At 46.1% G+C, this 26,753-nt stretch overlaps 1 protein-coding gene across 1 annotated transcript in view; it reads right to left on the minus strand.

Annotated features, from left to right (window-relative positions):
• SNX6 (sorting nexin 6) overlaps positions 1-20,694 on the minus strand; it is a 54,339-nt gene extending 33,645 nt beyond the window's left edge. Inside the window, exons 1-4 of the mRNA XM_073348999.1 lie at positions 20,619-20,694; positions 20,474-20,521; positions 10,461-10,565; positions 9,733-9,843 (exon numbers count right to left, since the gene is read on the minus strand). Coding sequence (XP_073205100.1) covers positions 9,733-9,843; positions 10,461-10,565; positions 20,474-20,521; positions 20,619-20,624 — 270 coding nt within the window. The 5' untranslated portion in view covers positions 20,625-20,694. The remainder of the gene's footprint in view (positions 1-9,732; positions 9,844-10,460; positions 10,566-20,473; positions 20,522-20,618) is intronic.
• Positions 20,695-26,753: the final 6,059 nt, after the last annotated feature.

Genomic DNA, 26,753 nt, shown 5'->3' on the forward strand with positions numbered 1-26,753 from the left:
CCAATGAGGAAGTGGTGCCGGAGGACAATGTGCAGCACACAGCAAGGTCGTCCAGTGGCGCAGCAAGTCAGGACCTCTTCACCACTCCAGAGAGGTCTAGCCAGTCCTAGCACTCCAGCTCTGCATCCCGTGTGCCAGGAGAGGGGAGCTCCAGTAAGTGCTCATTTTGCTTTGATACTGCACAGTGAGAGGAGATTGAGCTCTCGTGTATTTTGTTATATAGTAGAGGATGGATAAGAGAGAAATTAACAACAGAGCCTCTCCATCTACGCAGTTGGGTCACAGCAGAAAAGTTTGTTAATGTACAGAGGGATGTCCTGGGAATCCTTCATAGAAATCTCTAGGAAGCTTTCCTGTAGGTATTCTGCATTTCTCTGCCAAAGATTCCTTGGGAGACCTGCCTTATTTCTCTCCCTACTATACGAAACTTTGCCGTGCAACCCAGCAATTATTTCTGCAGGGAACAGAGTGGCACACAGGTGAGTAGCATAGAGCTGGTTTGAAGCCCTATGCATGCAGGAGCTGCACCCTTAGGAAAGAGATATAAGGTTTGATTACTCTAGCCTGTGGAAAAGGGCACCAATATTCAGAATAGGCCCCCTAGACACTGAAAGCCCTGGTCTACACTAGGAATTGAGGTTGAATTTAGCAGCGTTAAATCGATTTAACCCTGCACCCGTCCACACGACAAAGCCCTTTTTTTTTTTTTACACTTAAAGGGCTCTTAAAATCGATTTCCTTACTCCACACCACAAGGGGCTTATCGCTGAAATCAGCCTTGCCGGGTCAAATTTGGGGTACTGTGGACGCGATTAGACGGTATTGGCCTCCGGGAGCTATCCCAGAGTGCTCCATTGTGACCGCTCTGGACAGCGCTCTCAACTCAGATGCACTGGCCAGATAGACAGGAAAAGGCCCGCAAACTTTTGAATTTCAATTTCCTGTTTGGCCAGCATGGCAAGCTGCAGGTGAGCACAGAGCTCATCAGCAGAGGTGACCATGCAGAGCTCATCAGCACAGGTGACCATGATGGAGTCCCAGAATTGCAAAAGAGCTCCAGCATGGACTGAACGGGAGGTACGGGATCTGATCGCTGTATGGGGAGAGGAATCTGTGCTATCAGAACTATGTTCCAGTTTTTGAAACACCAAAACATTTGTCAAAATCTCCGAGGGCATGAAGGACAAAGGCCATAACAGAGACCCGAAGCAGTGCCGCGTGAAATTTAAGGAGCTGAGGCAAGCCTACCAGAAAACCAGAGAGGCAAACGGCCGCTCCGGGTCAGAGCCCAAAACATGCCGCTTCTACGATGAGCTGCATGCCATTTTAGCGGGTTCAGCCACCACTACCCCAGCTGTGTTGTTTGACTCCTTCAATGGAGATGGAGGATTTTGGGATGAGGAAGATGATGATGAGGCAGCTGTAGACAGCTCACAGCAAGCAAGCGGAGAAACCATTTTCCCGACAGCCAGGAACTCTTTCTCACCATGGACCTGGAGCCAGTACCCCCCGAACCCACCCAAGGCTGCCTCCCAGACCCGCCAGGTGTAGAAGGGACCTCTGGAGAGTGTACATTTTAAAATAGTATACATGGTTTAAAAGCAAGCATGTTTAAAGATTAATTTGCCCTGGCATTCACGGCTCTCCTGGATGTACTCCCAAAGCCTTTGCAAAAGGTTTCCGGGGAGGGCAGCCTTATTCCGTCCACCATGGTAGGACACTTTACCATTCCAGGCCAGTAGCACGTACTTGGGAATCATTGTAGAACAAAGCATTGCAGTGTATGTTTGCTGGCGTTCAAACAACATCCGTTCTTTATCTCTCTGTGATATCCTCAGGAGAGTGATATCATTCATGGTCACCTGGTTGAAATAGGGTGCTTTTCTTAAGGGGACATTCAGAGGTGCCCGTTCCTGCTGGGCTGTTTTCCTGTGGTTGAACAGAAACGTTCCCTGCTGTTAGCCATGGAGAGGGGGGAGGGGCTAGCCAGGCAGTGCGGGGAGGCAAAATGCAACCTTGGAACGAAAGCACACGTGCTATGATGTAATGTTAACAGCAAGGTTTACTGTGAAAGAGTGTACCCATTGTTCTATAAAATGTGTCTTTTTAAAAACCACTGTCCCCCTTTTGTTTTCTCCACCAGCTGCATGTGTTTCAAGGATCACAGGATCTTCTCCTTCCCAGAGGCCAGTGAAGATTAGAAGGCGAAAAAAACGCACTCGCGATTAAATGTTCTCTGAGCTCATGCTGTCCTCCCACACTGAGAGTGCAGAGGAATGCGTGGAGGCAGACAACGTCAGAGCGCAAGAAAGCACAAAATGACCGGGAAGAGAGGTGGCGGGCTGAAGAGAGGGCTGAAGCTGAAAGGTGGTGGCAGCATGATGAGAGGAGGCAGGATTCAATGCTGAGGCTGCTGGAGGATCAAACTAATATGCTCCAGCATATGGTTGAGCTGCAGAAAAGGCAGCTGGAGCACAGACCACCGCTACATCCCCTGTGTAACCAACCACCCTCCTCCCCAAGTTCCACAGTCTCCTCACCCAGATGCCCAAGAACGCAGTGGGGGGGGACCTCCGGCCACCCAGCCACTCCACCCCAGAGGATTGCACAAGCAACAGAAGGCTGGCATTCAATAAGTTTTAAAGTTTTAAACTTTTAAAGTGTGGTGTGGCCTTGTCCTTCCCTCCTCCACCACCCCTCCCGGTGCACCTCTCCTCCACCACCCCTCCCGGGCTACCTTGGCAGTTATCCCCCTATTTGTGTGATGAATTAATAAAGAATGCATGAATGTGAAGCAACAATGACTTCACTGCCTGTGCAAGCGATGATCGAAGGGAGGAGGGGAAACTGGTTTTCAAAGTTTCTCCGATGCACACCGCGCCCTCCTGTGCTCTTCTAATTGCCCTGGGGTCTGGCTGCACGTAACCAGCGGCCAGGCGATTTGCCTCAACCTCCCACCCCACCATAAATGTCTCCCCCTTACTCTCACAGAGATTGTGGAGTGCACAGCAAGCAGTAATAACAGTGGGAATACTGGTTTTGCTGAGGTCTAAGCGAGTCAGTAAACTGCGCCAGCGCGCCTTTAAACGTCCAAATGCACATTCTACCACCATTCTGCACTTGCTCAGCCTTTAATTGAACAGCTCCTGACTACTGTCCAGGCTGCCTGTGTACGGCTTCATGAGCCATGGCATTAAGGGGTAGGCTGGGTCCCCAAGGATACATATAGGCATTTCAACGTCCCTAACAGTTATTTTCTGGTCTGGGAATAAAGTCCCTTCCTGCAGCTTTTGAAAGAGACCAGAATTCCTGAAGATGCGAGCGTCATGTACCTTTCCTGGCCATCCCACGTTGATGTTGGTGAAACGTCCCTTGTGATCCACCAGGGCTTGCAGCACTATTGAAAAGTACCCCTTGCGGTTTATGTACTCGCCGGCTTGGTGCTCCGGTGCCAAGATAGGGATATGGGTTCCATCTATGGCCCCACCACAGTTAGGGAATCCCATTGCAGCAAAGCCATCCACTATGACCTGCACATTTCCCAGGGTCACTACCCTTGATAGCAGCAGATCTTTGATTGCGTGGGCTACTTGCATCACAGCAGCCCCCACAGTAGATTTGCCCACTCCAAATTGATTCCCAACTGACCGGTAGCTGTCTGGCATTGCAAGCTTCCACAGGGCTATCGCCACTCGCTTCTCAACTGTGAGGGCTGCTCTCATCTTGGTATTCATGCGCTTCAGGGCAGGGTAAAGCAAGTCACAAAGTTCCATGAAAGTGCCCTTACACATGACGAAGTTTCGCAGCCACTGGGAATCATCCCAGACCTGCAACACTATGCGGTCCCACCAGTCTGTGCTTGTTTCCCGGGCCCAGAATTGGCGTTCCAGCGCATGAACCTGCCCCGTTAGCACCATGATGCCCACATTGTCAGGGCCCGTCCTTTGAGAGAAGTCTGTGTCTATGTCCTCATCACTCTCGTCAACGCACTGACGTCGCCTACTCGCCTGGTTTCGCTTTGCCAGTTCTGGTGCTGCATATACTGCTGGACAACGCACGTCGTGTTTAATGTGCTCCTAATTGCACAAGTGATCTGAGCGGGCTCCATGCTTGCCATGGTATGGCGTCTGCACAGAAAAAAGGGGCGGAACGATTGTCTGCCATTGCTCTGACGGAGGGAGAGGTGACTGACGACATGGCTTACAGGGAATTAAAATCAACAAAGGGAGTGGCTTTACATCAAGGAGAAACAAAAACAACTGTCACACAGAATGGCCCCCTCAAGGATTGAGCTCAAAACCCTGGGTTTACCAGGCCAATGCTCAACCCACTAAGCTATCCCTCCCTCTGGTATTTCAGGCAGGACTGAATCTCCATTAAAGTTTTCAAGGTGCCCCAGACAGACCTCACCAAAATGACTGTCGGCCGTTGATTTCACGGAGGGAGGGAGGAGCAAATGAATACAAAACAAATCTGGTCTATTTCTTGTTTTGATCCACTCCATCTATCTTTTACATCTTTGGCTGCCAGCAGACAGTGCAATAGGAAGAGCCATCCTCATCTCCTGCCTGCTCACCGTAAGATGGTACAATAGGACTGCCTGCAGGACTAAAGGGAATGACCTGGTCGAGTCACTCCTAATTTAGTCTCTGCGCCCATGTCTGCCCAGACGCTCCTGACCAACCTTACCGAGGCGACCAGGAGCACCTTGGACACGATGACTATGGTTTTCAGTCCTATTGCACTGTCTGCTGCCACAAGGCAATGGGTTGCTGCTGCTGCTGTGTAGCAATGCAGTACCATGTCTGCCAGCACCCAGGAGACATACAGTGACAGTGAGCTGAGCGGGCTCCATGTTTGCTGTGGTATGGCGTCTGCAAAGGTAACTCAGGGAAAAAAAGCACGAAACGATTGTCTGCCGTTGCTTTCACGGCGGGAGGGCCTGACGACATGTACCCAGAACCACCTGCGACAATGTTTTTTGCCCCATCAGGCATTGGGATCTCAACCCACAATTCCAATGGACGGCGGAGACTGCGGGAACTGTGGGATAGCTACCCACAGTGCAACACTCTGGAAGTCAACGCTAGCCTTGATACTGTGGAAGCACTCCGCCGAGTTAATGCACTTAGAGCATTTTGTGTGGGGACACACACAATCGACTATATAAAAACAATTTCTAAAAAAACGACTTCTATAAATTCAACCTAATTTCGTAGTGCAGACATACCCAAAGTAACCCACTTTGCAAACCATCCTTTATCCCTTCTTGCCCATTATCCCTTGCCCACCCCCACGAACTCACCATAATTGGGACACGTGCTGACCTCTGTGTTAACCAAGGGACAGTGAGTAAGAGGTGAGTGTAAATTTTGTGATTCATGGCTGGGAATGCATTCACAGTACTGTCTCTGTTCATTGTTTCTTTGGCTTCTGCAGATGTGCCCTTGAAGACCCACTCCTCCGAACGAGCAAAGCACCTCCATCAGATAAGGCGGCAACCCAGAAGGAGTAAGAAGGATATGTTTCACAAAGTGCTGGAGTCAACAGATGCAGCACATAGCCAAACCAGAGCATGGAGGGAGACAATCAAAGAAAGACTCAGGCTGGATAGCCATGAAAGGCCACAAGGGCAGAAGCAGATGATAAAGTTCCTGAAGGGCCAGACAAATGTTGAAGTCCCTCATTAACCTGCAATCTGAGCACATCTGTGCCCGACTCTCCCTCCAGGCACTACAGAACTCCAGTCCGTGCCCTCCCCAAACTTCCCCACCGCATTCCTCGCGTGTTCCTGGTCCCCCACAGTACTCCGTGCATTCCACACATAGAGACTGATTTTCCAACGAAAGCTGGAGTTACAGAAGTTTGTTTTATCCCATTATTAAAGTTGAATCTTTTAAATAAAATGAGTCTTTATTTGTGACATACATACATCTCTCAAACACAGTGGCTATGGGTAGCAATATTTGCTCCTTGCAATTAATGATCAAGAAGCAAGTACTACAGGCAGCAAGTAAACATTGCCTGGCCGAATGCATTACATAAAGATACATTACTGGGAATCAGTGTCAAAATGCTCCTTCAAAGCCTCCCTGATTCAAATAGCCTCCCGCTACACGTCTCTAATTGCCTTTGTATCTGGCTGCTCAAAATCAGCAGCCAGCTGCTTGGCCTCAGTGGTCCACCCCTGGGGAAATTTTTTCCCCCCTCACTTCACAAATATTATGCAGAGTACAGCAGGCCACAATGACCATCAGAATATTTTCCTCACTGAGATCTAACTGGCCAAAAAGACAGCACCAGAAACCTTTTAACCAGCAAAAGGCATGTTCAGTGGTCATTCAGCACCTGCTGAGCCTGTTGTTAAAGTGCTTCTTGCTGTTGTCTAGACTCCCAGTGTAAGGCTTCATGAACCATGGGAGTAAGAGGCAGGCGGGGTCTCCAAGGATCATTATGGGCATTTCCTTATCCCCCATTAGAATCTTCTGATTTGGAAAGAAAGTCCCAGCATGCAGCTTTTTATACAGTCCAGTGTTTCGAAAGATGCATGCATTATGGATGTTCCCTGACCTCCCTACATTTATGACAGTGAAACAGCCATGGTGATCCACCAGCGCCTGCATGACCATGGAGTAGTAGCCCTTTTGATTGATGTACTCCATCACAAAATGGTTGTAGGCCAAATTTGGGACATGTGTTCCATCTATTGCCCCGCCACAGCTAAGGAATCCCATTGCCTCAAAGCCATGTATTATTTCCTGCAGTTTACCAAGAGTCACAGTCCTTCATAGCAGGAGGCAATTAATGGCCCTGCACACTTGCATTACCAAAACCCACGGTGGATTTTCCGACTCCAAACTGATTTGTGACTGACTGGCAGCAGTCCAGAGTTGCCAGCTTCCACACAGCAATCACCATTCACTTTTCCACAGGGAAGGAAGCTCTCATTCTGGTGTCCTTGCACCACAGCGTTAGGGTGAGCTCCGCGCACAGTTCCAGGAAGGTGGCTTTGAGCACCCAAAAGTTCAAAGGCCACTGCTCGTCATCCCATGCATGCATCATGATGCGATCCCATTGCTCAGTGCTTGTTTCCTGATCCCAGTACCAACAGTCCACTATAGCAAGCTGATCGGTGAATGCCAGCAGCAATCTTGAGTTATTTTGTTTCCATGGCAGACAGCAGAACAGACACCACTGATTCACTCTGTTTCGCACCCCATAAAATACTGCAGTACCAGCAACATTGTGTTCATAATGCTCATCACCAGAATGGTCAGCAGCTCAGGATCCATGCTGTCAGGCAGAGACAGTGGGTACGCAGTTTACAAAGGCTGTTGAAAAATGGCACAAAACGAAGTAGGAAGCCCACGGAACGATGGAACGGAAATAACTGCATCACGGGACGGCAAGCACATCTCCATCATTCACCACGATCCGTTCCCAGAACTCCCAGTGGCAAAGGATGACAAGTTGCACAATGGGATAGCTACCCATGATTCAATGCTCTCTGTGTTGCTGCAAGAGCAACAACTGTGGACGCACTCAAGCCAACACAAAGAACACTATGTGGATGTGCTCTACCGATGTTATTAAAGTAACTTATGATCATCGACTTAATACTGTAGTGTGGACATGGCCTAAGTTGCTTAAAGCTTTTTAGACCTGAACTCCTGCCATTCTCCTCCCTGCTCATAGTTAACACTCTTATGGCCAAAAGTCACCTGATGAACAATTTATGGAGCATACTATCCCAATGCCCCATGATAATCTCTTTTCATATTACTAAAATGTTATTTTCTGGTTCCAATAATCACTTACAACTAGCCTTATGAAAATTAAACACCATTTCTGATTCACTTAATTAACTTCAGTTAACTATTCTAATGTTTCTTTTAAACAAAGGGGACATAGTCAAGGTATTTTCAAAAATTGTTTTAATGCCCTCCATTCATATTTTCTGAAAAGCATGAAATTGGAGTCATTTTTCTACCATTATTGCTAGGCTGCTGGGATTAAAAAATACATTTGTTGGAAAAGAGATACGATCTTCACATACAGTAAATAAAGATACAGTAGGTAAAATTTTGGGCCACTTAACCTTTTAGTTATTTTATAATATGGTGCACTATAAGTTAAAACAATTCACCTTAACTGTTCCTGAATTACTAAAGCTATGTCTATACTACAAGCACTATAGCAGCACAGCTGCAGCTATGCTGCCGTAGCAAAGACAGAAGGAGTTTTTCTATCGCTGTAGTAAATCCACCCCCTTGAGAATTCTTCCATCCACCCAAAGGTGTTCATACCAAGGCTTAGGTCAGTTTAACTACATTTCTCAGGGGTGTGAATTTTTCATCTAGCCTGTACACCAGGAAGGAAAATTATGCTGAAGTTTGAACATGTTAATATAAACTGTTTAAGAACAACTTCTCATTTCACTTTAAGCCCTTACTACATACTCAGAAAAATTAATCTCAAAGCATTAACAAACTGACTAAGGGCTGATCTACACTGAAAATTTACATCTGCAAAGCTAAGTCTCTCAGGGGCATGAAAAATCCACACCCTTGACAGATGTAGCAAGGCCAACCTAACTCCAAGTGTAGACAGCACTACTTCTTCCATTAACCTAGCTACCACCTCCCAGAGAGCTGGATTAACTACAGTGACAGGAGAACCCCTCATCGCTGTGGTGAGTGTCTACACTAAAGCGCTGCTGATGTGCCTCTATCATTTTAAGTATAGACATAGCCTAGGCAAACAGGTTTGTTCTTCTCAAGTACCTCTCATCTCTTCCTTTTCAGGATGAAAAAATTAATATGATCAGATTTGTGATCAACTAAAATGGTGCATTAGGATGGACAATGTGCATAAAAGTACTAAAACTATTTTTGTAAAAAAAACAACAATATTTTAGTTTTGAATACTCTTAAAAAACCGTCAATTAAATGTGTAAACTTAACTTCAAAAAGATAAATGTCAATTATTTCCTTTTTAAAACAATTTATTGACGTTAACGCTAGCTGTGTTTACAATTACTTCTTTCATCATGTAACTAACTACTTTGGAGACATCCATTCCCCAAATGCCTGAAGTAAGTCCGAAGGGGGAAGTCCTCTAAATTATCCATTATGTTTTCTTTGTCCTACTTTAAACCATATTTACTATTTTCTTTGAATTAATCCAAAGTGAAAATTGATTCTCCTCCTCCTAGAGGAACAATTAGTAATGGAACAAAATTCCAAGAACACTGATGACTTTACAGCTTAATACTGAACTCTTTATTGCCATTCCAACTACAAACAAAGGAAACAAAAAAAACTTAACTCAACAAACACTAAGTTAAACATTAATTTCTGAAAACAGGTATGCCAAGTTTCACAGTTCACGTGTCTTCTATGTTTTAATAGGTTTAGACTAAACTATACAGTTGTAACATTAAGCCACTCAAAATTCTTGGAGCAAAGAAGAGACAGGCACAATGCAATAAAACATGTTATAACTAAGATTACACTGGCTCACCGAAGAATGTGTTTCAACATCTGAGTTTGTGAAATTGCTTAACGCAACGTAGGAAAACTTCAGGGCCTGATTTTGAGAGAGGAAGAGCACCTATAGCACCTATTAGCTTTAAATGGTATAGGTGCTCAGCACATGTGATAATCAAGTCCTCAGTCTACAGCATTTCATAAATGAACAAGACAAATAAAATGAAAGGTTTAGAATACTTACGATGTAGCCGGCATAGTCTTCATTTTCAACGAAGGAATCATGAAGCCAGATAAACTCCTCATGTTGCCGAACAACAGAAAATTCATTTTGTTTAAAATTTGGTAAAGAACTCTGCAAAGAAGGGGGCTTTTTTCAGATTTAAGTATTCAGAAGTTTACACTACTATATCACGTTCTATAATCTTAATGCTGAAAAGTAGTCTACAACTAGAAGAACAGTAAAACCACCTTAAACTCTACTACAAGTAAGCTGCATCCTGAGTAAGTTTATCTTCTAAAGTTTTGTAAGATAAAAGTAATCTATTTTATAGTAGTAACATCATGAAAAGACAGTACCAATAAACCATCAAATCAAGCAATAAGTTACTTAGAAAATTGAAATGTAAACCTGAGGCAGAACATACTACTATCCTGAAGTATACTGTTCAAGTCTGTAGTGAATAATGAAGAAAACAATGTACACCACACTGAAAAATACAAGTGTGTGCAGAAAGGCCTGCCAATAATTTAACAAAGTAAGTGTGGGAATCACATGGTAAAACAGAATAATCTATAGAGAATCTCAAGTAAGTTCTCTTAAGTAAGTTATGGTTTTACCTTTTAAATCAACATTTTTTGCATATACAACTTGAATTTTCTTTGTTGATTACTTGAGGCTGACAGTGTCTCTCTCATTTTTTAGTTAATTTATTACTCTTAAACGTCATCCAGATACAAGGCTGGGTTTACCTTGGTATGAACAGTGAATTTCACTTTGTCCCTCTCGCTAAGAGCATCTGAAATATCCACTTGCAGGGCAGCATCAGTCTGGAGATCTACATTTATTGCTCTAAGCTAAACAAAGAACATCAGTTTAGACTTAATAAAAACTAAACGAAAATAGCACTTCATTTCTCATTCAGCATGAGCTGATACTGCACTGATGGGCATCCTTACAACACAACAGATGGAAAGAACAAAACGTAAAAAATAGAGCTAGTGAGAAAACAAATCCAACCCACATTTCTTGCAGTGCACAACCATGCATAGCCATTTCATTTACTATGCTTCCTTGTTTGTGCCCTATTATTAGTATTTGCATTTCTCATTATATATTGTTTGTTAACTTTCTCACAATTCAAAAAAGCAAAATACATTGTAAATTTTAAAGATTTTGAATTCTAAACAGACAGCTGTTTTTTCCCCTAATTTTTACATTATTTTATTATTTACAAACACACAACTCTAAAGAGCATGTAATATGAATGGATAACTTTAAAGGTGCCCTCAAGGGGGAGAGGGGGACAGTTTATGCCTTTTGTTTTTTATGATATTCAAAGGAATGATTTATTTTTAAAAAGTCTTTTCAATTTTTTTTTTTATTAAAAACTCTCATCTTGTCTACTTTAGAGAATATGGCTGGCCAGAGATGTGTTAGGATATGTGTAGAGTGGCTCTCATTTGAGGTTTCAATAAGTCAGCCTGAAGATTCTCATAATCTACTAAGAGGAAGTGGATCTAAAGATTCAATTTAGGCCAAATATTTCAATTTTTCAGTTAAGTCTGAACCAACAAAGACAAAATTCACAGTCATGGCAGAAACTGCGGATCAGGTGCTTCACTCGTTCTAAGGAAAAACTAAAGCCGGAAGAACTAGATGGTGGACTTCAGCTTGAGTGCTGTGGCTAACAGCACTCCCTCCACCAACTAAGTCTCTCAGTAGGTGCCAAAAAAAGAAGAATCTGGGCTCTGAAGACAAGAAGGGGGTGAACGATGGCTGCTGCCTTGCCTCTGGATTGCAGACTCCCCCACCCACAATGGCAAAAAAAATTCTTCCAGGAGTTACTGCTGTTCCTTATCTGATAGTGGAAGAATAAAGAGGTAAGAAGGAGATCAAAGGAGAAGCAGGATCTAAATCGGGGTGGGCAATAATTTTCGCGGGGGGGGGCCACTCCACGAATTTTGGTAAGTTGCCACAGGCCGCACATTTCTACTATATTAATGGAGGGAGTGCGGGGTCTGGGGGGGAGTTTGGGTGCAGGAGGGAGCTCCCGGCTGGTGCAGTGTGTTGGGGTGCAGGAGGGAATGAGGGGTATGGGCTCTGGGAGGGAGTTTGGGTGCAGAAGGAGGTTCTGACCTGGGACAGCAGATTGGGGTGCGGGAGGGGGTGCAAGGTGCAGGCTCTGGCCAGGAGGTGCTTACCACAGGCGGCTCCCAGCCAGCAGTGCAGCAGGGCTCAGAAAGGCTCCCTGCCGGCCACAGCCCCATGTTCCTCCCAGAAGCAGCTGCGGCCGACTGCTGCTGGCACGTCTCTGTGTGCCTCTTGGTGGGAGGGGGGAGCGGGTCTCCGTGCGTTCCCCATGCCCGCAAGCACTACCCCTGCAGCTCCCATTGGGAGCAGGGGCAGTGCACGGAGCCACCTCCATCCCCGGCCACTTCCAGGAGCAGCATAGGGCCATGGCAGGCAGGCAGCATGCCTGAACACCCCGCTCCCCCGCAGGACTTTTAGCAGCTTGGACTCAGAGATGGCGAGGGGGCAGAGGAGGCCGGACAGAAATGTCAGACGGGCCACATCTGGCCCACGGGCCGTATTTTATCCACTCCTGATCTAAATGCTACTACCCAAGATAGTTGTTGCACTGTGGTTTCTCCAGGAAAACCCAGATTTCCAGGTCACAGTCCCTTCCATCAGTGTGAGGTTGGAAGCCCAATCCCACTGAAGAGAAAACAAAGGGAACTCTGAGATAAGCACTGTATGCCCTTTCAATGGGAGTGGACAATCTAGAGTTATATCTTTAATACACCCTGTAGATCATTCATACAATAAAGTAATTTGACACAAAATCTCTCCTCTAGTCCCTGCATGTGCAGGACATGTCTTGAATATGCTGGAGTATCTAGAGGACTGGGGCATTAGTATCCTTTTCCTTTAGGGATATAGGTCTCATGAAACTTCTAAAAATTAAAAAAAGAAGATTTATACTTAAGCAAAGCTAATATCTATTTAGAAGTAAGTCTCACCTTGTACAATTTTGCAAAGCACAGGAGACTTGATTAAATAGTATTTATCACTGCTGTAAATTCATGTTGAAGTCTGAATCAGAGTTCTCATTCACAGTTTCAGTTCCTTAATTATTGCAAGGAACAAACAAGCACCCAAACATTTTAAGAGTATGAAGATAATGATGCCTTTGAAACCTTCTCACGCATCATTATCTAATTATACCACCAATTATTTTTAGTTACTTGCAGTTTTATATTTGTGATATTCATTTTTGGCTATACACAATTGGCTATTTTGTTTTTGTAGTTTCTACTGAAGTGTAAGGTTTTGTAGCAAAACATCCTTTCATACCATACCCACAGAGCAGCTTTTTCATAGAAAACTATAAAGACTGCAAGTCAAGTGGCAAAGCCCAAATTTCAAAATAGTTATGAAAATATTATCTCATGTTGTGTAACTACCAACTCTGTAGCATGTAAAAACAAATGTATAATTTTCTATGGAAGTCTCCTTAATGCCATTAATAGTTAATTTGTAGTACAGTGGATAAAAGACAAGTTTGGATTATTCAAATAAGACTTCTGTAAACTGACTTTCATGAGGACAGAACGAAGAAAAATCTGTTTTGTACAGTTTAATGCCAGAAGGGACCATCAGATTATCTATTTTAATCTGATCTCCTGCATATTACAAGTCATTAAATTTCACCCAGATACTCATATTTTGAGTCCAATGACTTTAGCTGAACTAAATTTAGTTCTCAGGAGACTAAACTGCTGTGTGCTATAGGCAGAGAACAAGAGAGACCAAGGGTGTGTCTTCACTACGGGGGTAAATCGACCTAAATTACGCTACTCCAGCTATGTGAATAATGTAGCTGGAGTCGACGTAGCTTAGGTCATCTTACCCTGGTGTCTTCACTGCGCTGATGAGAGATGCTCTCCAGGGGTCAACCGGAAAGCACTCTGCCATTGATTTAGCGGGTCTTCTCTAGACCTGCTAAATCGCCCTGAGGTGCCACCAATCTCTGAGGTCTCTGCAATGGCAGGGAATTGATTAGGCAAGACATGCCCAGATGATCCTAGCAGATGATCTACACCCCATCCTATGACAAAGGCAGGAAAAAAAGCCAATGTCCCTGCCAATCTGTACTAACTTGCTTTGTTTTCTTTCACCATCTTTCCAAAGAGCCACACAAAACCAAAAATGGTGCAGTGTAGACTTCTAAGGTTCAGTACAATAGTGCTTTATACAATGCTTGGAATATCAAAGCTATTTTACTTTTATATTTTTTCCACTATATTAATGTTAAATGTAACTTTCTGAACACAAGCCACTATTTTAAGGACAAAAGTAAATAGGACAATTGCAAACAATAAGTAAGAACACACTGTTGTGATGGATGGCTTGCCCAACAGATAAAAATGTAGTTCCTCTATAAACCTTGGAGAGTTTAACAATATATTAAGTTATGCTACATTGCTTGCCTGGCAACAGGACCATTTATATTTGCAAAGGTAATGAAGCATTCTATAAATGGTATGAAAGACAATCAGAAAGCTGAAGGAACTTTGTGAGCCACTGTGCAACAAGAATACATTCTTTGTATTTTTGGGTATTGACTCAAAACCAATGCTGTCATGCCACAATAGTGAAGAAATTGCCCTACTCTATACATCACTACTTGAAAAAAAAAAATGACTATCAACAGAAGGCTTATTGATAGAGGGGAGAAGGAGAAAGAAAAACCTGGGATACACTGCAGACTTTCATAGAGATGCTGAAAGTCTAAACCAACAGGTTGTGAAAAGCACTGGCAGCCTGATTTTAGGTGGGCATGCAATTATGCCAAGTTGTACATAATGTTTCTATACTTCAATTCTTACTTTATGGCCACCAAGTAGACGTTCTTGTAAAGCAAAGTCAGTTAGAGAATCGCAAAAATAAAAGCTATTTTCTCTACTTTGAACACAAAAAAATCCAGCTTTTATTTAAAGTAACTGGAAGCTGAAAATAAGAGTAACTGCTTTTGGGGCACCTCAGAGAGAAGGAACCTGACCTCAGAAGAGGTTGGGTCAAGAGCAAAGTATCATCTTGGGCTCTCTCTCAAGGGCAAAGTAGGTTTCAAACACTACTGTGAGAAAGCTGGCACACCCTAGTCAAACTACTTGTGGAATGCCAGTTCTTGTTATTTCAAACCATTTACAGTAACATCTACCCACGCATTGTTAAAAAATTAAGAGTGCTGTTGACATGACAATGTCTGAACTCTAGAGAGAGAAGGGGGTCGAGATACACAGTAAGGAAGTCAATTAACCTAATCAAAGGCTGGTGTATAGTACTTCACTACAGAGCGTGGGATGACCTGTGCAAACACAGGAGGGTGATCCACAAAAAAAAAAAAAGTCCAGGGAAATACCAACTTACAAAAGAGCACTTGTTTTTACTATTGCCACAGAAAAGAGCTGCTATGGTTTTTAAGACTCAAATAGCCGAATCTGAGGCCAGGTCTACACTACACTACAGACCTATCTCTCTATAACTATGTCACTCGGGGTATGAAAAATCCACATCCTTGAGCAACGTCGTTATACCAACCTAACCCTCCATGTAGACAGCGCTATGTCAATAGGAGAGCTTCGCCCATCGACATAGCTACCGCCTCTCGGGGAGGTGGATTAACTACACCAATAGGAGAAGCTCTCCCGTTGGCATAGGAGTGTCTTCACTAAAACGCTACAGCACTGCAGTTGCACCACTGTAGTGCTCTATGTGATGACAAGCCCTTCAGAACAGCTTGCCTGTGCTCCTTTCATTTATGATCACATTATGATCAACTACCAAGAATCTGCAAAGAGGCCTGGTAGTTAATGCTGGGGATTTAGATTCAGAATAAATAAGCAATGAAAAATGGGGTCTGAAAGTAACATCAGCAGAAAAGTTAAGGGAAGGGATGGTGATTATGTTGTTCTCTAATAATTATTTGGCACTGGATGCGAAAGGAAAAGAAAGAAGAGAGGCTCCTACTGGCCGCTTCAAAAGGTATCCTGGAAGAGCTGCTTAATCAAGACCAGGGGTTTCAAACACGCAGCCCCGAGGAGTTACTTCCTGCAGTCCGCCTTAGGCGCCGACTCCACCAGCAGCCAAGATCCCCTCACCCCCTGCCGCCCGCATCCCTGCTCCTCCTGTCACCAAACAGCTGTTTGGCGGCGCTTAGGACTTTCCAGGAGGGAGGGGGGAGGAGCGGGGATGCGGCACGCTCAGGGGAGTAGACAGAGAAGAGGCAGGGATTTGGGGAAGGGGTTGGAATGGGGGCAGAGAAGGGGTGGGAAGAGGCAGAGCAGGGAAGACGTTGTTAGCTGGATCAGCAAAACATAACCCACCTCTGGCCCTGCTGCTGCCAGCTCCCACACAGATGCTCTGGGGAGGAGGGCAGGCAGGCTCTCCGAGCTGCTGTTTAAGGCAGTGTTTACAGTCACTCTCACTCTGGGGGTGGGGATGTCTGCTGCGTGCATTTCAATGAGCCGTTTCCACAGTTCGCTGAAGTTTACCCAAGTCAAACTGCCCAAGCTCGACAAACAGCCTTGCAGGTCCTCACTCCGGACCAAGCCATTGAGTTTGCTCTTCCTGCATCCCCAATCCTCCCCTCCAGCTATACCCCGACTCACACCAACCCTCGGCCAGCCCCTTCACCACTCTTCAAACCTCCCAAACACACCCACCATTGAAATCCATCCCCATTGAGCCCATGCACAGCGTGAAATGCTGGGGGAGAAGAGAGCCGGGAAAGCAGCAGCAGCAGCAGCCAGTCACTGGGAAAAGCCCTTTTCCTTTAACACTGGGAGGGAGGGAAAGGGAAGGCGAATCAGAGAGAAATATCACGGGGGGGGGGGGGGAGGGAAGGGAACAGGGATCTTGGATTTTCCAGTTTACAAAAGCCAAGCCTGTTCCCCCACGCCTCTCACCCTCAACAACACCTGGGTGGGAAAAAAAATCCCCGAACCTCCTAGGGGACACGGACACTTCAACACAGGTGCTGACTGCTGAGTAAATTCACTCAATAGAGTCCTACAACTCCCAGCATGCTCTACTTCACCTTGCACCGAGCTGCCGCCTTAGAGACGGAGCAGGGCACGCTGTGAGTAGTTGGGAAGAATGTTTGTTAAAAGCAGCAAAGTATTTTGTATGAATAGTTACTTTAAAAAGTTCCCGCCATTACAGCTATGTTGATAGACTATTAGTGTAGATCAGGGGTCGGCAACCTATGGCATGCGTGCCAAAGACGGCACGCATGCCGATTTTTAATGGCATGCTGCTGCCTGCCGGGTCCCAGCCGCCGGCCCCGCTCATCCCGCTGCCGAACCCAGGCCGGCTGAGCGGGGCCGGGGCGAGGCCCCCAGCAGGCAGCAGCGTGCCATTAAAAATCCTGCCTGCCCCCTTCCCCCCGCTGGGGCAGGGTGAAGAAGCTTGGTCCTGCCAGCTGCTGCTGCAGGGCAGGCAAGGTCCCCTCTCCCACGCCTCTTCCTCCAGCGTGCTGGGTTCCTGCCCCTCCTCCTCTCCCTCCCGCCGACCAGCTGATGGCCCTTGCCAGGTAGGGGGAGAAGTGGAGCCAGAGCATGCTTCCTGTTCCAGGGAGGAGGCGGAGAAGAGGTGGGGTTCCAGACCTTGGGGAAGGGGGGTGGAATCAGGGCATATCCCCTCCATATCCCCTGCCGTGAGCTGCTCTGGGCAGGGAGCACCCCCAGGACACTAGCCCACACCCACACCCCAGGCCCTCTGCCCTGACCCCTGCATCCCCCTCTCACACCCCCCAGCCTCCTGCCCTGACCCCCACAAACCCCAGCCTCCTGCCCTGACCCTGCACCCCTCCGACAACCCCAGCCCTGACTGCAGCACCCCCCCACACATACCCATCCCCCCCGCACCCTATGCCCTGACTCTTGCACCCCCCACATTCCCACCCCCACCCCGATCACCAAACAGGAGCTACTATACTGCCCTCCTCCCCCTACATTCCCACCTGCACCCCTCGCACCAAATGGGAGATGCCCTGGTAAGCACTCCACACCCAAACCTCCTGCCTCAACCCTGAGCCCCCTCCCTCATTCTAGCTCCTGGCCAGACCCTACACCCCAACCTGATCCTTCACCCCCAGCTCTGTGCTCAGTGCACTCCCACCCTCAGCTCAGTGCAGAGAGAGAGGAAGAGAATGGGCTAGAACCAGGGAGAAGGTAGGTATCCACTCTATGTGGGCAGAGCCGGGATCCCAGACCGGCAGCGGGCTGAGCGGGGCTGACAGCTGGGACCCTGGCTGGCAGGAGCCGACGGATGGAACCCCAGACTGGCAGCGGGCTGAGTGGCAGAGGGCTGAGCCACTAAGCCCACTGCCGGTCTGGGGTCCCGGCCGCTGGCCCTGCTCAGCCCGCTGCCGGCCCCTTGCCAGCCGGGGTCCCGGCTGCAGGCCCCACTCAGCCTGCTGCTGGCCTAGGTGAACGGAACCCCAGGCTGGCAGCAGGCTAGCAGCATAAGATCAACAAGTTAATTTAATTTTAAATGAAGCTTCTTAAACATTTTGAAAACCTTGTTTACTTTACATACGACAATAGTTTAGTTATATAATATATAGACAGAGACCTTCTAAAAAAACATTAAAATGGATTACTGGCAAGCGAAACCTTAAATGAAAGTGAATAAATGACGCGTCTGCACACCACTTCTGAAACGTTGCTGACCCCTGGTGTATATCATCATGAGTGTTACTGACCACATAAGGAATAGTTTCAGGTGTTTATATTTTATTAAAACCCCTCTTCGCATTACAGTTTTTAAAAAGTTAATACATTGACTTTTAATAGTATACTATATTAATCTTCACTTTTTACTACACTTTTGTATCGTTGTATGAAAAGGTTTCAGCGATGAGGCCCTCGGGGCCAATATACTAGTCCTCATGTGGCCCTCATGATGATTTGAGTTTGAGATCCCTGGTCAAGACCCTTGACTAACACATTTTTAAAGGCATTAAATGAGACCGTACTATGAATATGTTACTACAGGAGCTTGTAGCAGTAGTGGGAGGGAAAATATAGAATTTTCTAAATAAGATCAGACTACTGGTATACAAAGGCCTGCAACTATGGCCATTATCTAATACTTCACAGAAGGGCAACCTATTTATTTCTAGAAATATCACACACATTCACTCTCTCTCTCACTTCTGCAGTGGGGTCCTGCCCTGCCAGTGGCATTGTAAATGCTCACTGATCATTCTCCCCAGCGTCCCTCTCTTATTTACTCTGCATTTTTCAGTAGGAATACTAAAAAGACTCTACAATACACTTGCCAAACAGTGCAAGTCCACAAGAGTAATAGTCCTTCCTGACCTCTTGTTAATTGCATTTTATGCTTCATGACCAAAACCAATTAAATCTTAACATGTATGCCTACATACCGTTATTGGTCAAAATTACCTGTCCCCCTTTAAAAATCCAGCTACGGTACCTAACTTTATGCCAGATGTGTCAAATATATGATTTGCATGATATATTTTTGTGGTCTACATGGCATTTTCAGAAACTTAGCTTTCATTTTAAGAAGTTCCTAATTTTTATGGGGTTGTCTATATTAGCTATCACATGCTAGCTAACCCCAAGCCAAGCATGACTTTTCCTCCCTCAACCTAGCTGGTCAAGGTCAATTCTTCCTAAGAGACTGACTTAAGCCAAAACAATATGGACAATGGTTACACCAGTTTAAGTGCATCTGCATTTTTCAATCAATCTAGTTAAACTGGTACATTTTTCGAACACAGAGAAGGTCCAGACAGGGAAGAAGAAGAGAAACAAAGGGCAGAAATAGGTCCAAGCCCAATGGTTAGAATATTTTCTAACTGATACTGAACACAAAAATGAGGTACCAAACTAAAAGTAAATGATTAAATAACAAAAATTCTGTTACTAAAAGTCCTAGTTGCACACATACTGTGGCACAAGCCTCCCATTGTTATCAGTGGGAGGTATGCTATAAACTGAAAAGAGAAGATAGCGTTAATATATTACCTAGGCCCTGGCCTATAATCAAAGATGGAATTCAGTGCTCTCCACCAAATCTGTCACCCCTGCTCAATGCAATAGAAGATTTAAGAAGCACATGTAGGAGAGAAAAAAAGATCTGAGTGGGAACTATACAGATGCAAAATATGAATCTCCTAAAATACAAATGAACCTGGATTAAACTACTTTTTACAAAAGCTATTTAAAAAAACACTTGAGTGGAGGGATTAGGGGAATATAAACAACAAGGTAAAGTATACTTGTTAAGCCGCGTTGTTTCTATCCTGAGAGGAGAAGAATCCCAAACCATAATAGCATTTAAAAACCATCAAAACAAATCAGTGTCGGTAACGGCATTTAGATACCCGGACCGTTATGGAGGCGAGGAGTTATGACCCAGGGTACACAACTGGAACTAAGATTCAGGTAAAATGCACACACAAGCCCAAGAGAAAAACGCCGCCACCACCACCACACCCCCCACCCCCGCGTGCCCCAGTGTGAGGGGCCCAGGAACTCGCAGATCAGACCCCACAACCCAGACACAGGGGCCCCGGATCCTGCAAAACAGAACCGCCCCCGCCCCGCCAGGGACCCTCAGGACAGAGCCGCAGCCCTCCTCCCGGGTGCCAGGCGCCGGCACGGCAGGGCAGGGCCCGGTCCCCAGCTGCCAGCGGCCTGGGAGCCCCAGGGGCAGATGCACTTACTCCTCTGTCCTCTTCGGAGAGGAAATCTGGGCCGTCGTCCGAGCCTTCCTGCTCCGGGGGGAGACAAAGCGCACAGGTTAGTGACCCGGCCACACGCCCCTCCCGCCCGACTCCCAGCGGCGCCCGCAGTCGCCCAGACACCCACCATCATGGCTGCTCCCCGCGCTCCCTCCCTCCGCAAGCGCAGGCCCAGCCCGCCGGGCAGCCCGGAGCCGAGGGGAGGGGCCGGGCGGAGCTAAAGCGGGAGGCGGAGGCTGTTGCTGAGCCAGTGCGCTCCTCGGTCGGCCCTTCTGGGCGGGCCCGCAGCTCCCGCAGAGAGCAGCAGGGGCGCCGAGGGAGCCCTGAGGCGAGGCTGGCGCCCACGCTGCAGGGGCAGGGTGTAGGGAGCGCTGAGGCGAGGTGAGGGCCTCCATAGCTGGATAGGTGGCACTCCTGCACCCTTACTGCTAACAATGGGTTTCAGAGTAGCAGCCCTGTTAGTCTGTATTTGCAAAAAGAAAAGGAGGACTTGTGGCACCTTAGAGACTAACCAATTTATTTGAGCATGAGCTTTCCTGAGCTACAGCTCACCTTATCAAATGAAGTGAGCTGTAGTTCACGAAAGCTTATGCTCAAATAAATTGGTTAGTCTCTAAGGTGCCACAAGTCCTCCTTTTCTTTTTGCAAATACAGACTAACATGACTGCTACTCTGAAAAGAGTCCTGTGACACCTGATAGACTAACAAAAGTATTGGTGCATATGCTTTTGTGGGTGAATACCCACTTCGTCAGATGCATGGAACAGAGTATTTCAGCACCAGTGACAAATATAGAGGTGAAATAAACTTTCTGTTCTTACTTGAGATACCCCATTTTATGCATCCCAGGATTGTATTAGGTGTTTTGGCCACAGCATCACACTGGGACCTCTTGGTCAGGTGATAGTGCACCACAAACCCCCAAATCTTTTTTGGAGTCACTGCTTCTTAGGATAGCATCCCCCATCCTGTAAATATGGCCTACATTCTTTGTTCTTTGGGTTAGGCTCTCCCCCCACCCCGAGTCTTCTTTTCTCAAGATTAAACATGCCCAGTTTGTTTAACCTTTCCTCATAGGTCAAGTTTTCTAAACCTTCGATCATTTTTGTCCCTCTGGACTCTCTCCAATTGGCCACATTTTTCCAAATTACTCCAGTACTACCAAATTGGACACAGTACTCCATTTGAGCCCCCACCAGCGCCAAGTAGAGTTGGCCAACTATCTAGAATGTCTTACATACACCACTGGACTTCCACCCAGGGAGCTAATATTTAACCAAAAACTCCCACCCGCAGGCGCCAGCTTCCTCTGGGGTCCGAGGGTACTCAACCCCCCGCTCAGCCCCCAGGCCCTGCCCCAAACCCACCCCACCTCTTCCGACCTATTCTATGGACATCTTACATGACACCTTTTAGATACAAATTATGAAATTAGTGAGTTGGGGTACACTGACCTGGTCAGGCCAGCTGAAACTCACTACCAGATACTGGTAAGCCCCTTTCCCTCTTGCCCTGGGATGCTGTAGGGCAGTGGTTCTCAAAACCAGTCTGCCGCTTGTTCAGGGAAAGCCCCTGGTGCGCCGGACCGGTTTGTTTACCTGCTGTGTCCGCAGCTTCGACCGATCACGGCTCCCACTGGTCGCGGTTCGCCGCTCCAGGCCCATGGGGGCTGGGAGAAGGGCGGCCAGCACGTCCTTTGGCCCACGCCGCTTCCCGCAGCCCGCATTGTTCCTTCCCTGAACAAGCAGCGGACTGGCTTTGAGAACCACTGCTGCAGGGTTATACCAACCCCTCAGCCCCCACATTATTTTTGCCCCCCAAAACATACATCAGCACCTTGCTCTTCATCCCACTCCCAGGCATGGGTGACAGATGCAGAGTTCTCCCCCTTTCCATGTCTGGTATTCCAAGATGGATGAGGGAGGAGCAGAAAGCAGCCTGACCCATTTTTCAGAAGAAAGGAGGGAGGGAGCAGAGTTGCCAGGCTCTTTCTGTTCCCTCTAGCCACCCTTGTGAAAATGACGTCAGCTCCTTCCTTTTCTCCCATCCCTACCCAAAAACTCCTGCCAGGAGAGCTCTGCCTGCATTGTGCAGCAGTTCTGATTGGCTGCTCTTCCCCAGAAGGTGAGGAAATGGGAAAAGCAGCAGCCTGTGACAATCAGACAGACAGCCTGTCCATTAGCCTGCCCCTGCTATAATACACTTGTGTTGGGTGTTGGACATTTTAGGTAGGGTGACCATATTTCCCTAAACTGAAAATGGAACACTGGGTAAGAGATGGTCAGTGCTCTGGGGAGGTTACTTACAGTACACACACAAAAAATAAGGTAGTTTAATATATTTTATATATACAGTAAAAGATTTGTTATCTGGCATCTTGTGGGAATGGGAGGTGGGGGGTGCCAGTTAGTCAAATATTCTGGTTTACTAAGAGTTATACTTACCAATAGAATACCAATTTTCAAAGAATTAGAATAAAACAAAATGAATAAAGTATAAAATAGAGGTACTCAACAATCCAGTAGCAGTACTGCACTGCAGAGTGGTTGGTTTCTTGAAGCACTTAGGTGTATACAGGTAAAGTTTTCTATACAGTAGGTTATCTTATGACACTACATATCACTATGGGCAGCGCATGACGTACACCCAGATCACTAAAAATACACTTAACAGTAAAACTATACTGAACATAATTTAATCTTTCTTTGATGATTCAGAAGGCATTTCACAATCTTGCAGGTCTCAGGGTCATCATTATCAACATCAATTATTGTAGCTGTAGAAGGTGTAGGAGATTGGTCTGAATCTGTACTGACCCTATGACACACCCTGGAAGCTGCTTTTTTGAATAAATTCCCGATGTCAGCTTGCTTAATTGTCTTCTGCCTCTTTTGCATAGAGGTAGAGTGCAGAACGTGCAACTGCATAACCTCCTGGGCAGTATAACATGGCTGTCTTTTTGCGAATTTAATTATTGTATCAAAAACTGAAACAGCCTTTCCCCAAGTTATTTTTTCCTCTTCACTAAAATCTTCTTCTTCACTGTCTCTATCAGTGTCCTTTGAATTTTCAGGATTCAAAGCATTCTCTATTATTTGTGTATCAGTAACAGTATGTACCACTTCAACCTCCTTGTCAGCTTCAACCCACTCTTATATCCCACTTTCATGATGTTTGTAGATGGGGTGAAGAAGCAGTATCCTTCACCATTTCAAGAATTTGTGCGAATGTATTTTTTCTAATTCTTACTTTAAAGCCTTCAAATTCCTCCTAATCAGAAGACACTTCTGCAAATAAAACAAACACTAGGCCACAATCTTATCCAAGCTCTCCTTAACGTTTCACTTAAAAGAATTCCAGACACAAGCAACATTAAAAATTGCATCTTTTATGTTTATAACGAGATTGAAAGTCCTGTATAATGCCTTCATGATTGATAAACTTTCTCAGGAAATCTCTTCTGTAATAACATTTCATATTCTGGATAATGCCCTGGTCCATAGGTTGAATCAATGAAATAACATTGGAAGGCAGGAAGATGGTAAAAATATTACCACACACTAACTGTGTTTCATGGGATTGAGCTCTACAATTGTCTAGCAATCGAATAATTTTGCTATCTTCAGGTAAGCCTATTTTTCTAAAATGTTCTTTCACTGCAGGTACAAAAATATGATGAAACCAATCATAAAAACTTTCTTTGTCCATCCATGAATTACCTTGCTCTTTGTAAACAACAGGTAAATGTGCAACACCTTTGAAAGCTCTAGAACAATTATATTTTCCAGTCACCAAAAGTTTTATTTTATGCAAGCCTGCAGCATTAGCACCCATAAGAACGGTTAGTCTGTCTTTATTCTGCTTTAAACCAGCAGCACTAGATTCCCTTGCACCTGCTAGGGTAGATTTGGCAAGCATCGCCAAAATCAGCCAGTTTCATCAGCATTAGAAAATTGTTCAGGGGATAGATCATGTTCAGCAATTAAATTTTTTAAAAGTTCACAATATTTTTCTGCAGCTTCATGGTCAGCCAGTTTATGTTCACCAGAAACAGGTAACTTTCTAATGCCATGACAAAGTTTAAAACATGAAAGCCATCCATCAGAAAATGCACATGGCCCAGACAATTGCATTTGCTTATAATAATCTTTTGCCTTTTCAACGAGCATTGGGCTGGAGATAGGGGCACCCTCCAATAGTTTCAATGAAAACCATTAATATAAAACACGAACTAGCTGCTCTAATTTAGGCATACACAGAGAACAGCATTGTTCAATAGCTTTATTTGACTCACAACTAGCAAAAAATTTGAGCAATTGTCCGTTCTGAGCCTTGATGCTGTATATAGTGGATGAGCCAACATTGTACTCTTGCATCAAAACATTCCTATTCTCACCCTTTTCAAGACGTGTACAAATATCTCTTTTCTGTTTTAATGTCAACACAACTCTCTTACACTTCTCTCCTTTGCTTTTGTTTGGTATTTTGGATGCCATAATGGTAGGGTGGTGTTGATATTTTACAATAAACACAGGACAATACACTCAGTAATAAATTGACTGATCACAATGGCAGATACAAACAGAAAGAACAACATTTGGCTCTTCTCGGCTAACTCGAGCATAGCCCGACTGTTCTCAGAAATACTCAGGTCCCGAATAGCTTCAGCATCAATTCTGGTTAGCTTTGGCATTGGTCCTGGTTACTAGATTGAAGATTAGGTTTGCCAACTTTCTAATAGCACAAAACCAAACATCCTTGGCCCACCCCACCCCTTCCCTTCCCTCCACCACCCTCACTCACTCGCTCATTTTCACCGGGCTGGGGCAGGGGGTTGGAATGTGGGAGGGGGTGAGGGCTTAGCCTTTGGCTGGGGGTTTGGGCTCTGGGGGGGTGCCAGGAATGAGGGGTTTGGGGTGCAGAAGGGCGCTCCAGGCTGGGGGATGGGACCAAGGGGTTCGGCATGTAAGAGGTGGCTTCGAGCTGAGGCGGGTGTTGGGGCGTGAGAGAGGGTATAGGCTCTGGGATGGGGGTGTGGGTGCGGGCTCTGGGGTGGGGTTGGGGCTGAGGGGTTCAGACTGTGGGAGGGGGCTTCGGGCTGAGTCTGGAGGTGTGTGGGGGGGTACAGGCTCTGGGCTGGGGGTGTGGGCTCCGGGATGGGGCCAGAAGTGAGGGGTTCATGGTACGGGAGGTGAATCCAGGCTGGGGCAGGGGGTTGGGTGCAGGAGGGGCTGAGGGCTCCGGCTGGAGGTGTGGGCTCTGGGGTGGGGCCAGGGATGAAAGGTTTGGGATGCAGGAGGGGGCTCAAGCAGGGACCAAGGGGTTCCGAGTGCAGGAGTGGGTACAGGGCACAGGCTCTGGGAAGGAGTTTGGGTGCAGGAGGGAGTTTGGGACACAGGGGTTTCAGGGTGCCGGATCCAGGCAGCACTCACCTCAGGTGGCTCCTCGCAAGCAGCAACATGTCCCTGCTGCTCCTAGGCGGAGGCGCAGCTAGATGGCTCTGCCCGCTATGTCCACCCACAGGTGCTGCCCCCACAGCTCACATTGGCTACGGTTCCCAACCAGAGTCAGCGCTTGGGGTGGGGGTAGTGCACGGAGCCCCCATGGCCATTCCTCCTCCTAGGAGCAGCAGGGACATGTCACCGCTTCCAGCAAGAATTACAGAGCCAGGTAGGGAGCCTGACGGCCCTGCACTATCTGGACTATAAACCGGACTTTCAATGAAGATCAGAAATTCCGGTTTATAGAGCTTTCCAGTTGATAAAGTGCCAGATAACACAGCTTTTACTGTATGTTCATATATTTTATAGTTTCATATATTTTACTTACAATTCAGTAGTTACTGGCAGTAACTAGTATTTCCTGGCTGGGATGATTTAGTTGGGGATTGGTTCTGCTTTGAGCAGGGGGTTGGACTAGATGACCTCCTGAGGTCCCTTCCAACCCTGATATTCTATGATTCTATGATTGTTTCTTGTCTTACTGCTGCTCTTCAGGGTACGAAGCTTTGCAAGGCTGGCCCCCCTGAATGTTTCTCCACACCCCCTAGGGGTGCACACCCCACAGTTTGAAAACCTCTGGCTTATGATGTTGAGATAAGTCATCATGTAATTGATCCAACTACTTTTTTTTTTTTTTTTTTTTTGCGCTGTATCCTGCATGGTCTGAACAATAAAAATGGTTTTATTACAAGTAGAATAGTCTATTCTGAATAACATTCAAGTCATCAGCTGGCAACTGCAAACAGGACAAATGCCCAGTT

Source organism: Lepidochelys kempii, chromosome 6 (assembly GCF_965140265.1).
Source record: "Lepidochelys kempii isolate rLepKem1 chromosome 6, rLepKem1.hap2, whole genome shotgun sequence".
Classification (NCBI taxonomy): domain Eukaryota; kingdom Metazoa; phylum Chordata; order Testudines; family Cheloniidae; genus Lepidochelys; species Lepidochelys kempii.